General features: G+C 38.3%; 1 protein-coding gene across 1 annotated transcript in view; it reads left to right on the top strand.

Annotated features, from left to right (window-relative positions):
• mettl22 (methyltransferase 22, Kin17 lysine) overlaps window positions 1-16353 on the top strand; it is a 49645-nt gene extending 33292 nt beyond the window's left edge. The window contains exons 7-12 of the mRNA XM_061973820.1: window positions 1380-1451; window positions 1949-2002; window positions 5163-5243; window positions 7230-7332; window positions 9949-10117; window positions 16073-16353. Coding sequence (XP_061829804.1) covers window positions 1380-1451; window positions 1949-2002; window positions 5163-5243; window positions 7230-7332; window positions 9949-10117; window positions 16073-16144 — 551 coding nt within the window. The 3' untranslated portion in view covers window positions 16145-16353. The remainder of the gene's footprint in view (window positions 1-1379; window positions 1452-1948; window positions 2003-5162; window positions 5244-7229; window positions 7333-9948; window positions 10118-16072) is intronic.
• Window positions 16354-16621: the final 268 nt, after the last annotated feature.

The raw sequence follows: 16621 nt of genomic DNA, 5'->3' as shown, positions 1-16621 counted from the left end.
TTTCAAGGCTTGCATGTCTACATTAAAACATTCTTCTTCATACTGCATTAATACAGTACCTTATATGCTACTTTTAAACTTTCATGCAGAGAAGGAAATCACAACAAAAAAAAAAAAATCAAAATTTTTTTCATACGGCGTTGATGTGGAAATTTTTGCCTCGGCATTTTGATGGTGTGGACGTGTGGCACCGAATGGAGATAAGCGTCTCGACAGACGTCACAATATTTGAACAATGATGACGAAAACTGTTTTCTCTGCCGTGTCCGTGTGTCGAAAATTGTTATGCGCTTATTTTTTTATTTGATTTTGTGCGTGGCATAGATTTGCTATGCGCAGAGGACGCTTAAACAGTGCGCAATTGCACAGGCGAGCACCTTAGAGGGAGCGTTGCTCGCACGGCTGCCTGCGCTAGCATCACAGCTAACGTTAGCCATGCTGCTACCTCTTTGCTCGGGGAGGAGGTATACGTATGTGACGTATGACGTGACAGTATGTGACGTGTGTAAGAAGGTGCGCTTGCTGTCTGTGAGAGGGAGACACAGAAAAGAGTGAGAAGAGCCTGTCGTGTAATGCCAGCAGCTAAAAGCAACTGCGTGAGAATTCACAGACCTGTGGATGTGTTGAAGGTGTGCTGGAAAATGCGGAACAGAAATTACGGAGCAGCAGAAAAGTGGAATGTATTGTTTAAATCGGTGCGTTGGAAAACACGGACCAGATTTTTTTTTTAAACTGGATCTGGATCGGCATTTTCCCATGCCTTGCCGATACGCAATTTTTGGCAAATATCGGCAGCCGATCCGATCCAAATATCGGATCGAGACATCCCTAATTGTCTACCTTTTGGAGTTGGCAGAGTTGTTTAGAAGCGACACAGAGGGAGAAGATTTCATCGGATTTAGCGATTAGGAGTGACAGATTGGTAAACGTATAGCATGTTCTATCCATAATATGTTACGTTAACATACCAGTTGGTTATTTATGCCTCATATAACGTACACTTATTCAGCCTGTTGTTCACTATTCTTTATTTATTTTAAATTGCCTTTCAAATGTCTATTCTAGGTGTTGGATTATATCAAATAAATTTCCCCCAAAAATGCGACTTATACTCCAGTGTGACATATATCTGTTTATTTCCTTCTTTTTTATGCATTTTCGGCCGGTGAGACTTATACTCCGGAGCGACTTATAATCCGAAAAATACGGTAGATGTTAAGTGGCTGAACTGCTTTGCACAAGTAAACACGCTGCAGGACTGCTTATGTTGGAGATTTTAGGTGCAAGCTGATATAATCTGATACAGTTTTATTTGAATTGATGTAATAAACAACAAAGATATTACATCTCTGAGTAAATGCATTGATGTTGTGTTGCAGATGTTGGAGATGACCTTTTAAGCATGTGTCAGAAAAATATAACATTAAATGAAAACATGATCGAGCGTGCAGGTAAGAAAGTGGCTAAAATCTGTTTAAACTTTGAATGAAACGGAGCGTCTGCCGAATGTATAACATTATTTTTTTGACCAACCAAAATCAACAATGTTTTCAGTGGATACTTTGATTTGGTACAATTTGTCATATACAATATCTTGTTTATATAGTAGGCACAGGGTGGGAATTATGTACAATATTTTCATTATTTATACTGGGACTGACAACCATGTACAATTCCCACTTGAGGTGGGACCCATCTGTGCCAAATATTTTGATTTGAGTTCATTGACAATTTGTTTTACCTTACATTACATGTTATTCCCTTGGAAAAGTTCCTTCATAAATGTTTGGTCCCAACATCTAAAATCTCTAATTATCTGTCTTTGTCTTTTCTTGTCTTCATGAGTGGCAGTTTTGCTTTTTAGACTCACTTGTTGAAAACAAAGTCATTGTATACACAGCACTACAAAAGTGAAAATATGAATGTGATGTTTTTTTCTGACCACAAGGTGGTGAAGTGAAAGTGCGACAGTTGGATTGGCTGAAGTCAGAACTTTGCACAGGTAAGAATATATGTTAACATAGTAGAAGAAAATGTGGTTTGGCTTGATTTTACTTGCGGCTATCAAAGACTCAATAAAATATGTATTGCCTAGATCAGGGGTGTCCACATTTTTTGCCTTTGGGGCTGCATTGGGCTAAAACAATGTGGTTCATGGCCGAAAGCCGACTGCATGTAAAGTAACTATATATATTTTTTTTTTATGTGTGTGTATATATATATATATATATATACATATATATATATATATATATCAGTGATGTGCGGTGAGGTTGATGGCTGGTGAGGCACTGACTTCATCACAGTCAGATTTACAAACATATGAACCCTAAAGAGTATCTTATTCACCATTTGATTGGCAGCAGTTAACGGGTTATGTTTAAAAGCTCATTCCAGCATTCTTCCCTGCTTGGCACTCAGCATCAAGGGTCGGAATTGGGGGTTAAATCACCAACAATTACTCCCGGGCGCGGCGCCGCTGCTGCTCACTGCTCCCCTCACATCCCAGGGGGTGAGCAAGGGGATGGGTCAAATGCAGAGGACAAATTTCACCACACCTAGTGTGTGTGTGACAATCATTGCTACTGTAACTTAACTTTAACTTTACACATACAAACTGTAGCACACAAAAAAGCACATTTAATAAAAAAACGTTATTATGGTCTTACCTTTACTTATAAGTGCGGGAACAGTGATGTTCGTGTTGGAGGAGTTGTGAATGAATGAAATATGAAATCCGTGCTGCAGTCTGCAGGTGTACCTAATGTTGTGTCCCTGCAGTCGTTCACGGCTCCTCCGGCGCGAGCAATGTTGTTTTTGCACTTTTTGGCTTCTTGTTAAGTGACTTTTTTTGGGTGGATTCGGTCTCGCACGTGGAGGGTTTGGGTGTGGGCTTTGGTTGGTGTGGCGCTCCGGTCGGGGGGTGCAGTCTGCGGCGGAGGTGCAATAACCGGCACCAGGAGGCGGGGTTACGCGAGCCTCAGCCAGTGCGTCTTCGCAGCAGTTTTATGATTGCTCAGCACAAGAAATACGTTACACACATACAGTTGTTGACAAAATACACTGTACATTATATACCTCAGCTAACTAAACTATGGAAATGTATAATATAGTTCATATAGCAATACAGTCTCACTGCACAGCAGGCCAGCAGTTAGTCGAGTCCACAATCCATGGTGAGGCACAATTGAGTGACGTGCCTCAACTGGCTGCTGTTCACCGCACCGTCTCTTCTCAGTATTTGAACGGCAAATGTGAAAATTCAGCGGTTTTGAATAAAAATAATCTAAAACTGGTGAAGTTAAACGAAAAATAACTTTATAGTATAATCACTGGATACATATAACAATTTAATAAAAAATGTTTTCTTTTTACATTTTTTTTCTTTCCATGATGGCAGGTGAGGCCCCGCCTCACCTGCCTCTAGTGACCGCATGTCACTGATATATATATATATATATATATATATATATATATATATATATATATGTCTTAATAAGGTTATCCAAAAAATAGTGCTCGATACCGTAGTAGAGCGCAATATATGTATGTGTGGGAAAAAAAATCACAAGACTATTTCATCTCTACAGGCCTGTTTCATGAGGGGGGGTTCCCTCAATCATCAGGAGATTTTAATGGGAGCATTCACATATATATATATATATATATATATATATATATATATAATGGATATATAATTCATATAATTGCTTATTAAAGGCATGTGAAAGTTCGACTTCTACTTTCTTTACTTCTGTGAGGACCTTAAAGTTTTGTAATCCAGTGTTTTTCAACCTTTTTTGAGCCAAGGCACATTTTCTGCGTTTAAAAAATCCGGAGGCACACCACCAGCAGAAATCATTAAAAACGAAACTCAGTTGACAGTAAAAAGTCGTTGTCGCAACTGTTGGATATGACTTTAAACCATAACCAAGCATGCATCAATATAGCTCTTGTCTCAAAGTAGGTGTACTGTCACCACCTGTAACATCACGCCCTGACTTATTTGGACTTTTTTGCTGTTTTCCTGTGTGTAGTGTTTTTGGTGGATTTTCCTCTTTTTTTGGTATTTTCCTGTAGCAGTTTCATGTCTTCCTTTGAGCGATATTTCCCGCATCTACTTTGTTTTGGCAATCAAGAAGATTTCAGTTGTTTTTATCCTTCTTTGTGGGGACATTGTTGATTGTCATGTGGACGCCGTCTTTGCTCCGCGGTAAGTCTTTGCTGTCGTCCAGCATTCTGTTTTTGTTTACTTTGTAGCCAGTTCAGTTTTAGTTTCGTTCTGCACAGCCTTCCCTAAGCTTCAATGCCTTTTCTTAGGTGCACTCACCTTTTGTTTATTTTTGGTTTAAGCATTAGACACCTTTTTACCTGCACACTGCCTCCCGCTGTTTCCGACATCTACAAAGCAATTAGCTACCGGCTGCCACCTACTGATATAGAAGAGTATTACACGGTTACTCTGCCGAGGTCTAGACAGCACCGACACTCAACAACAACACATCATTCGCAGACTATAATTACTGGTTTGCAAAAAATATTTTTAACCCAAATAGGTGAATTTAGATAATCTCTCACGGCACACACAGTGGTTGAAAAACACTGTTGTAATCAATCAGAAATATCAAGCAGCTAAAATGCGCCAAACATGGATAAGTGTGAAGAGTGTTTTGCATTTTGCCCATCGTGCTTTGTAATGGATGGGTATAATTTTTAATATGTTTATGGTGAATGGACATTTTTTATAATATCCACAATGTTCAGTGGCCATGTCTGTTGACATTTTGTGTTGGTTGAATTTTTTTTTTTTTTTTTTTTTTTTTGCACTATGACTAGGGAAGGTTGTTTGCATTGGGTCATATGAATAAATTCTGCACATTAAAAGTTTCGTAAAAGGTTATCGACCAGGAAAAACTTGTTATGTCCACTAGATGGCGATAATATTGTATCATTAAAAATGTTATACTTTTAAAATGAATGCAAAATTCCTTAATATACTCATGACGTCTCACGGGCCAATTTGAAGACGTCGTCGGGCTGCACTTGGCCCGCGGGCAGTAGTGTCGACACCCCTGGCTTAGATAATGATAAAGTCAGTTCTGGTTCTACCTTCTGTCCTTCTAAACTTTAATAATAAAAGTATTCCATTCATCTCATTATAGATTCTGATGTTGAATTTAGCTGGACAGAGGAGGAAGTTGCGGACATACATGACAATGCTAGCTTCATCATTGCTGCGGATGGTAGGTGAAAGAGAATTTTTACTGATGTCACATACTGTATTGTGTTTGTCTCTTGAATGTTTGTATGTGTTTGTACGCAAGACGGTGACAGCTCACAGTTTCAGTTTGAGATTATCTGTCCAAAATATCATTTGCTAGACTCTACTGTGTGTGCACGCGCTTGCGTGTGCGTGTGTGTGTTACGGACAGCAAAGCCCTGTCTGTCTGTTATTTCACTTTACCTTTTTCTGTGTTAATTGAGCTGTGTTGAGGCAGCAAAAAATGACATTATGTTAAATGAAGAGTTTCTGTCTCTGATAGTTGATATAATAATGTAACTGCATCATTAAGCCTACCGGTACATGAACTCCATGGTGTTCAGGGATAAATAGTCTCTCCTATTGCTATTGTACTATTTTTTCAGCTATAGATACATTAATCATTAGTAATGGAGCAGCCTAGTTTTGAATGGCAGGGTCCCTGCTATCACATGTTGATAAAAATATAACATTTACATAATAAAAATCAACTACAAGCTTCCCTAATGCTGTAATAAATTAAGCATGATGAGTTGATTTGAAACTGTTTAATGTTGCACTTTTTATATGTAGAAGAACAGTTTTGTCATTTTATTTAATCTGAGAAACAACTTGAGGCAGTTTAATGTTGATTTACGTGGACCCCGGCTTAAACTAGTTGAAAAACCTATTCGGGTGTTACCATTTAGTGGTCAATTGTACGGAATATGTACTGTACTGTGCAATCTACTAATAAAAGTCTCAATCAATCAAAAAAAGCACTTTATATGTAGAAAGGTTTTATTAAGAAACCATTCTGAGCCTTATCTTATTTAGTTTTTATTTTATATATGTTGACCACATGAACCCTGGCAATGGACCCTGTGTGTATATGTATGTTATGCCATTGTTTACAAATTTGGTAAATAAATAACCAAAAAATTTATATTTTGTTGTTTTCTTACTGTACCGAAAATGAACCGAACCGTGACCTCTAAACCGAGGTTTGTACCGAACCGAAATTTTTGGGTCCTGTTACACCCCGAGTGCACCGTATTCAACCTTCAAGTGTAATATAATGTTTCACCTTCCAAGGGCTTTGGACTTATTCCAGCCTCAGAGGTGCGTAAAAGCAAAAGTATTGAAGTCGATCGGAGAACACGCGAAAGGCCGGGTTTGACAGGGAACGCCCGCATTTTAGGGTCGCCCCACCTTGGATGAAGGTTGCACAGTGACAGTCTTCAGTCGTGGGGCAGAATGTAAAGTGTAAGCAATGGCTTGGTTTGTTGATTTTCAAGGTAAAAAATGATTTTCAAGCTAAAAAGTTTTTTTCAAGGTTACATTTTTTTTCAAGGTAAAAAATGATTTTCAAAGTAAAAAATGATTTTCAAGGTAAAAAACATTTTCAAGGTAAAAAAAAATTTTCAAGGTACTTTTGTTTTTCAAGTTTAAAAATGATTTTCAAGGTAAAAAATGATTTTCAAGGTAAAAAAAATTTTAAGGTAAAAATTTTTTTTCAAGGTAACATTTTTTTTTCAATGTAAAAAATGATTTTCAAGGTAAAAAATTATTTTTAAGGTAAAAAAAATGTTTCAAGGTAAAACATTTTTTTCAAGGTAAAAAATGATTTTCAAGGTACATTTTTTTTTCAAGGTTAAAAATGATTTTCAAGGTAAAAAATGATTTTCAAGGTAAAAAAATGATTTCCAAGGTAAAAAATGATTTTCAAGGTAAAAAAAAATTTCAAGGTAAAATTTTTTTTTCAAGGTAAAAAATGATTTTCAAGGTAAAAAAAAATTTTCAAGGTAATTTTTTTTTTTCAAGGTGAAAAATGTTTGTTTATCGCGTGGTCAGCCAGTCTGAGGGCAATCAAAATAAACGGGTTCCACTATATATTGTACACCGTATTTTCAGTCTCTTCTGAGTTTTTGAATACAATCACAATCCTGGCTGACAAAGATTATACTGATTCATTGTTTTCTGTCATCAGTTTGCTACGATGATGATCTGACAGATGGCCTGTTTCGCACACTTTATAGGCTGTGCAATAACTTTTTCCATGCCTGCACCATTTTCATCTCTATTGAGAAAAGGTAAGGAGAAAGCCAACTCTTCTACCCTCAAAACACAAAGTAGTTTGCATTTTATTTTTTCACAAACCACTTTCACTACAGTACTTGCTTACGTCGATTAAAGATAATTCGACATAGTGGCACACCTGTTTTTGACACTTTGGTCTTCAAATGTTTATGTGAAATTCTTCTCACGCATTTTATCCAATAAATACCCACTAGCATCTAATCCAAAGATGCCTATTGATCCACCAACCACAATCATGTCAGTTTGAAGCTTGACAACAATTCTGGAGTATTTTAAATAGAGATGTCCGATAATATCGGACTGCCGATATTATCGGCCGATAAATGCTTTGAAATGTAATACCGGAAATGATCGGTATCGGTTTCAAAATTATCGGTATCGGTTTCAAAAAGTAAAATGTATGACTTTTTAAAACGCCGCTGTGTACACGGACGTAGGGAGAAAGAAGTACAGAGCGGCAATAAACCTTAAAGGCACTGCCGTTGCACACTTCACATAATATCTACGGCTTTTCACACACACACAAGTGAATGCAAGGCATATTTGGTCAGCAGCCATACAGGTCACACTGAGGGTGGCCGTATAAACAACTTTAACACTGTTACAAATATGCGCCACACTGTGAACCCACACCAAACAAGAATGACAAACACATTTCGGGAGAACATCCGCACCGTAACACAACATAAACACAACAGAACAAACACCCAGAACCCCTTGCAGCACTAACTCTTCCGGGACGCTACAATATACACCCCCCGCTACCCTCTAACCTGCCCACCTCAACCTCCTCATGCTCTCTCAGGGAGAGCTTGTCCCAAATTCCAAGCTGCTGTTTTGAGGTATGTTAAAAAAAATAATGCACTTTGTGACTTCAATAATAAATATGGAAGGGCCATGTTGGCATTTTTTTTTTCCCATAACTTGAGTTGATTTATTTTGTAAAACCTTGTTACATTGTTTAATGCATCCAGCGGGGCATCACAACAAAATTAGGCATAATAATGTGTTAATTCCACTCCTGTATATATCGTTATCGGTTGATATCGGAATCGGTAATTAAGAGTTGGACAATATCAGAATATTGGATATCGGCAAAAAAGCCATTATCGGACATCTCTAATTTTAAACATACAAAGCATTATTACATCCATAAACGTGGACGCATGTGAAAAAGTGCAATATATTTATCTGTACAGTAATCTATTTATTTATATATATTTATTTATTTTATATATATATTTATATATTATTTATATTTATTTATTGATACATGCACCTTATTGCTTTTTTATCCTGCGCTACCATGAGCTTATGTAACGAAATTTCGTTCTTATCTGTGCTTTAAAGCATACTTGCCAACAGCCTCTCCCGAAAACCTCCCGGGACAAATTTTCTCCCGAAATTCAGGCGGAGCTGGAGGCCACGCCCCCTCCAGCTCCGTGCGGACCCGAGTGACGTGTTGACAGCCTGTTCTCACGTCCGCTTTCCCACCATATAAATAGCTAATGATCGAGGGCGAGTTCTTGGTTTCTTATGTGGGTTTGTTGTTAGGCAGTTTCATTAACGTCCTCCCAGCGCACAACAGCAGTCAAGTTTTCGTCCCCCGTAAAGCAGTTCGTCTGCCGTAAACAGCAATGTTGTGACACTTTTAAACAGGACAATACTGCCATCTACTGTACATGCATATGTGACCCACCCATAATGTGTCACATTTTTGTGTTGATTTATTTATTTTATTTTGTGGTTTGAATTCGTTTTTGGAGCTGTCATTACACATTTATCAGTATTCACATTGGTCAGTAGAGGGCAGTAGGGCGTTTCTTCCCAATTGAATGCTATCACCTGCAGACCGGAAGTGTCTTGTCATTCTGATGAGCGCGACCAGTCTGTGAACAATTGAAACGTCCTGTGTGCTTTTTCCTCCTGTATAACAGGTTAGTTTTGGTGAATCCACTCACTGAATAATATCCATGTGATCTTTATAAGTTTAAGTACACATTCTGATGGTGGAGCCTAACTCTAAAGTGTTTGTGAGTTGTAGTTTGTATTTGTGAATGAATCCAGTGCACAGCTGCAGTAATCAATACAAAAAGGCGACGTGAGTGCGCAATGTTTATATAGGAACTTCTGATCCTAATTCAGACTCCCAAATTAGAGCTCCCGTTTTCTTATTGATTTTATAATGTATATTGGTATAATGTGTGTGTTCTGAAATAGTGACAGAGAATAGAACAAGGATGGACAATTCAACCCTTAACTCAACAATGAGTAGATGAGTGTTGTGTGTGTAAATGTGTAAATAAATGAACACTGAAATTCAAGTATTTCTTTTATTTTTATATATATATATAGCTAGAATTCACTGAAAGTAAAGTATTTCTTATATATATCTATCTTAACCACGCCCCCAACCTGCCCCCCCCACCCCACCCCCCACCTCCCGAAATCGGAGGTCTCAAGGTTGGCAAGTATGCTTTAAAGTTCAAATTTGAATGACAATAAAAAGGATGTCTAAGTCTAATTATTCTGTGTCCAATCTACATTGTTACTTTAAAGGAGATTGTTTTTTTCAAACAGTTAGTAATTGATAATGTGGCGTTGTCAAGGTTGAACTTCACCCTGCGAGAAATGGATGTGTCCTGTGAGGCCTACAACCATTTCCGGCACTGCCTGTACCAACTTGAGGACACGGTGGACGGACAATGCAAATACACTGTTGAACAGCTCCCTTGTACCTTCCCCCAGTTTCTTCAGTACGAACGCATAGAGCACCTGGTAAGAACACGCTCGTCTCGAAAATGTAAAATAGACTTAACCTCTTTTTTTCATTCATTTTTGGTTTTATGTTGGATAGTTTTGCTTGTATATGGTTGCTTTATATAGGCAATATACGATATAAATTACAGTAATAATAATAATAATAATAGATTTTATTTGTAAAAAGCACTTTACATTGAGTAAACAACCTCAAAGTGCTACAGTGTATTAAAAAAATTAAAAAGATAATAAAAAAATAAATAAAAATAAAAACTAGTACAGCCAAATAGCTAGAACTAGTATGCATATATCTAAAAAAAAAAGGCTTTTTTAAAAAGAAGGGTTTTCAAGCCTTTTTTAAAAGCATCCACAGTCTGTGGTGCCCTCAGGTGGTCAGGGAGAGCGTTCCACAGTCTGGGAGCAGTATATTAATTTGGCCCACAATATAGATTATAATTATATATCCATATTGTGACAATGCACGTGACAGGGGCAATGCAGCATCTTCATGAGCAAGCGCGAAAAATGTCCCTACACTGCGAAGCCGCTTTTAAGTCATTATTCTTTGCCTACATGTAGCATTATCACTGGAGGACTAAAGCTCAATGAAAAGCTAAACATGCTCAACACACTGTAAGAAGATACGAGAAGCCATGCTAACCGCTAAGCGAGAGCTCTTCAGTGTAAACAGGGTGGGTGGATCAATACAGATGTCGACAATAACAATACAAAGCATAGTTTGGTCGATACCAAAGTGATTAGATTGATTTTATTTACTATCAAAAAGTAATTTTTTAGTCTTTTTGTTGTTGTTTAAAAATAAGTGCCTGGACACAGGAGGACTTAAAAGGAAAAAAACAAAAGGTTTAAATCAGAGCCAGCAGGGACGGCGTGGCGAAGTTGGGAGAGTGCACGTGCCAGCAACCTGAGGGTTCCTGGTTCGATCCCCACCTTCTACCAACCTCGTCACGTCCGTTGTGTCCTTCAGCAAGACACTTCACCCTTGCTCCTGATGGGTCGTGGTTAGGCCCTTGCATGGCAGCTCCCGCCATCAGTGTGTGAATGTGTGTATGAATGTGGAAATAGTGTCAAAGCACTTTGAGTACCTTGAAGGTAGAAAAGCGCTATACAAGTATAACCCATTTACCGTATTTTCCGCACTATAAGGCGCACCTAAAAGCCTACAATTTTCTCAAAAGCTGACAGTGCGCCTTATAATCCGGTGCGCCTTATATATGGACCAATATTGAGCCACAACAGGTCTCGCAACTACGGGATGCATAACGTAACCGCAGCCTCTACTGTAGCGTCTATTCTATGCGCCTTATAATGCGGTGCGCCTTATATATGAACACAGTTTTAAAATAGGACATTCATTGAAGGGGCGCCTTATAATCCGGTGCGCCTTATAGTGCGGAAAATACAATAGTTGTTTTTGCTTTTGTGTAGTTACTGACTATATTTTGCTCAAAATATCGTATTTATAATAACGAGAATAAGGAAATAATTTAAATTGTCTAATTGTAATTGTCTGCGATGAGATGGCGGCTTGTCCAGGGTGTACACCGCCTTCCGCCCGATTGTAGCTGAGATAGGCTCCAGCGCCCCCCGCGACCCCAAGGGGAATAAGCGGTAGAAAATGGATGGATGGATGGATAATTGTATTTGTGATCCTAAATGTAATCTTTGAACGATCTAGATTAAGTATTGATATCAGCATTGGGTATAGCGAATATTGTCACTGTAACCCATACTTGCCAACCCTCCCGAATTTTCCGGGAGACTCCCGAAATTCAGCGCCTCTCCCGAAAACCTCCCGGGACAAATATTCTCCCGAAAATTTCCCGATTTTCAGCCGGAGCTGGAAGCCACGCCCCCTCCAGCTCCATGCGGACCTGAGTGAGGACAGCCTTTTTTCATGACGGGAGGACAACAGGGTGACAAGAACTAAATCATCCAGACTAGAGATAAATTGTATTATTATGTTTATCTTACCTAAAAATAAATATATTTATTAATTTACAAAAAAAAAAAAAAAATACATGTTTACTATATTTTGCTAAAAACATCAAAATTAATTGTATTTTTATTTGTATTTTTTCCTGACTCTTTATTACATCCAGCCATAGATTTATACATTAAAATAAACATATTTGAAATAATTGATTTTAAATTATCATAATAATTCATTTAAAATGACCATATTTAATTATTAAAATAATTGCTTATTTATCAACAACTTTAGCATTTTATTCATTACATTTTGAAACTCTCAGAAGCCAACTTATGTTATATTCCTTAATATTTATTTATGCAAGTTTGAAGTATCAATTATCTAAACCCAGTTTTGTTTGTATATTTTCAGGGTGTAGATATCTATATATATATATATATATATATATATATATATGTGTATGTATGTATGAAATACTTGATTTGGTGAATTCTAGCTGTCAATATACTCCTCCCCTCTTAACCACGCCCCCAACCACGCCCTGCCCCACCCCCGACCACGCCCCCACCTCCCGAAATCGGAGGTCTCAAGGTTGGCAAGTATGCTGTAACTACTTGGTTTTGGAGCGATACCCAAATTTGTATTAACGCGCAAAACTAATGAAACGTAGCAAGACAACAGGAGTATACATGCTCATATATTTTAACAGACGTGTAGATTTATATCTGCGCTACAGCAGAAAGTAACCAGCAATTAACAGTAAATTACGGAGATTAATTATTGTTTTGAGATAATAATAACACCAGAAATTTTGCATCAAAATGACCTCAACATACATTGTATCCTTTTTAACATTAAATGAACAAGGCCAAAAAGAAATATAGATCAACTTTTAGTGCACAGCTTTTCAAAGCAGGTTTTGAAGCATCAAATTGCGTTATACTGATAAAGCATGTTGCCTGGCATCGCAGCACACTCCCCCAGCAGGGTGTGCCCCACTTTTAGAGAAAAACCAGAGTAGACCAAGCATGCGGCCAGTGTTGGTTGGTTCTCTTCCTAGGATGTATAATTTAACTTCACTTTCCATTTCTTTAATACACTGCCATCAGCACAGTCTGTCTTATGCTCAGGAAACATGATTAAGGGTGAAATTTAATTGCAAACTACCTAAAGTGACTTCCTTCCTCAGTTTAGCTGAGTGGCTACTTATAAGGATGTTCCAATCCAATTTTCTGCTGCCAATTCCAATACCGATCCTCCACGAGTGAGATTGGCCGATACCAATACTGATCACTAGGGGTGTAACAGTACACAAAAATTTTGGTTCAGTACGTACGTCGGTTTAGAGGTCACGGTTCGGTTCATTTTCGGTACAGTAAGAAAACAACAAAATATACATTTTTGGGTTATTTATTTACCAAATTTGCAAAATCTTCCACCAAAAATATTTTTCTTAGTGGAATATTTGATGTGAAGTAATGGGAACCTTGGATAGGTCAATAATTCATAATAACATTGATTTTGATTCAATATTATGTTTTGAGCAATGACAGTTTGAAAGAAAAAAAACAGCTTTGTTTTATTAGTCAACATTGCAACTTTTTCTAAATTCCATTTAACCTTTAAACTTTTTTATTTCACTTTTGTTATGTTTTTGTTTATTTTTAAAGTATTTTTAGAATGTGCCGTGGGCCTTTAAAACATTAGCTGTGGGCCGCAAATGGCCTCCGGGGCACACTTTTGACACCCCTGCTATAGATAATAAAAAATTAAATGTGATAAATCTATGGATAAAAAGCAGAGCCTGGCGACGCGTGCGCGTTTATCATAACTCTCTCTCTCTCTCTGTCTCTGCCCCTCCCTCACGAATTTGTTTTGTATTTAACCCCTTCTTAACCCTGAACGTACATTGAAAATACACGCAACCCGAACTCAAAATGCCGGACATTTGAGGCATTTAAGAAACTCCGCCCTGACAGCTCCGCAAAAGAGGACATCGGTGAAAAGAGGACGTATGGTCAGTCTATCGCAGCCCGTTAGCTACTAGCATGCCGTGTGTTGCGCCTCGGTGTGCATTGTTTACACAACGAGCGTTACGCTACTTAATATGTCCGTGTGGAAACTCGTTCGGTACACCTCCGAACCGAACCGGAATCCCCGTACCGAAACGGTTCAATACAAATACACATACCCTGACACCCCTACTGATCACATGTATTAACTGTCCAAATATTGGAGCAAAACAAAGTCAATAACTCACAATAAGCCGCCCGCCTCAGCCCTTTCCCCGAAGAACATGTAGGCATTTACCAGTGACGTGCGGTGAGGTTGATGGCTGGTGAGGCACTGACTTCATCACAGTCAGATTTACAAACATATGAACCCTAAAGAGTATCTTATTCACCATTTGATTGGCAGCAGTTAACGGGTTATGTTTAAAAGCTCATACCAGCATTCTTCCCTGCTTGGCACTCAGCATCAAGGGTTGGAATTGGGGGTTAAATCACCAAAAATTATTCCCGGGCGCGGCGCCGCTGCTGGCCACTGCTCCCCTCACCTCCCAGGGGGTGATCAAGGGGATGGGTCAAATGCAGAGGACAAATTTCATTACACTTAGTGTGTGTGTGACAATCATTGGTACTTTAACTTAACTTTAACTTTACACATACAAACTGTAGCACACAAAAAAACACATTTAATAAAAAAACTTTATTATGGTCTTACCTTTACTTATAAATAAAGTCAATTCGCCGCTGTTGTGCTGGATTAATGCACCCCCTGATGGGTGTGTTATATCAACTAAAGCCCTCACTTAAACTTTCCACGTGCAAGATTGAATCTATTTAAAAAAGTGTAACCGAGGGTTTATAAATGTCGCCTATACTGTATGAAACTACAAAATAACAAACACTGAGGCTCCAGTTTACACGAGGGCCACTTTATTTACCTTCTTTCAAAAACCTCCGCTCCACTACAACATGTCATCACTTCCGCTCTTGGCGCCTTCAAATTAAGAGCTCAAGGCATATACTGTATAACAGCGCATAACAGGAACTTAACATCACAAATAGGAAAGCCCATAAAAATAGGTTACAAAAGTTATTTAATAAGAAGCCAAAAAGTGCAAAAACAATAATGTTCGTGTTGGAGGAGTTGTGAATTAGATACACCTGCAGTCTGCAGGTGTACCTAATGTTGTGGCCCTGCAGTCATTCACAACTCCTCCAACACGAACATTATTGTTTTTGCACTTTTTGGCTTCTTATGAAATAACTTTTTTAAATAGATTCAATCTTGCACGTGGAAAGTTTAAGTGTGGGCTTTAGTTGATATAACAATTCTACGGCGGGGGTGCAGGAGGCGGGGCTACTGGAGCCTCAGCCAGTGCGTCTTTTGCAGCCGTTTTATGATCGCTCAGCACAAGAAATACGTTACACACATACAGTTGTTGACAAAATACACTGTACATTATATACCTCAGCTAACTAAACTATGGAAATGTATAATATAATTCATATAGCAATACGGTCTCACTGCACAGCAGGCCAGCAGTTAGCCGAGTCCGTCCATGTTGAGGCACTGAGTGACGTGCCTCAACTGGCTGCTGATCACCGCACCGTCTCTTCTCAGTATTTGAACGGAAAATGTGAAAATTCAGCGATTTTGAATAAAAATAATCTAAAACTGGTGAAGTTAAATGGAAAATAACTTTATAGTATAATCACTGGATACATATAACAATTTAATTAATTTTTTTTCTTTTTACATTTTTTTTTTTGCCCCGCCTCACCTGCCTCTAGTGACTGCACGTCACTGGCATTTACATAGAAAACTGTGAACAAGCTGTCTTAGATTAAAAAATACTTCATATTGCCCATCCTCCCTTTCTCCATGGTTAAATTCCGTTATATCGACATGAGGTTCACTGGATGTATTACTTGACAAATACACATTATCTTTGGCAGAATGTTTTAACATTGGCTAGATCGATTCCTACCAATGATCTGTTGCTTTTCCAGGAGCTATGGAAGGTGACTGTCAATAGAGTCCCCTCTGAAAAAACCGAGGCTTCTCAGCAGCTCACATCTTGACCTGCACTCTCTGCATCTGCATCGATTTTCCAACCTCCTGCACCACTATCCTCTCCAAAGAACTTTCTCCAATGTCCCAAGTTTTGTTCCTGGGTATTTGCATCTGCCACATCACACTTCACTCTTCAAATATTGCGGCTTCACTACATTGCTGATTTTTTTTAAAGCATATTCGACATTTTTCTCACCTAAATTAAGTGTCAAGTTAAGACTTATGTCTTATATGTATCACAGTGAAGTATTTGTCTTTATTAGTATTATGTTGTAGTGATCGATAAAGACATTCATCAAGCGGGACTTGCGTTTCCGGGTTAAAGGTTACCACGGCAGCTAAACTTGGTCAACTTGATTAAAGATAGAGTAGCGCCAACTTTTGGCAAAACAATTTTTTGATGCACTCATCCTCAACCTCAATAAGACATCTCCACATTGATGAGCCTTAAGCGATGTCAAAAGACGAGATGCGATACGTACTGT

This window comes from Nerophis lumbriciformis, linkage group LG22 (assembly GCF_033978685.3).
Source record: "Nerophis lumbriciformis linkage group LG22, RoL_Nlum_v2.1, whole genome shotgun sequence".
NCBI classification, from domain to species: Eukaryota; Metazoa; Chordata; class Actinopteri; order Syngnathiformes; family Syngnathidae; genus Nerophis; species Nerophis lumbriciformis.
The sequence above is the reverse complement of the archived record's forward strand: the minus strand, read 5'-3'. Positions and strand labels throughout refer to the sequence as shown.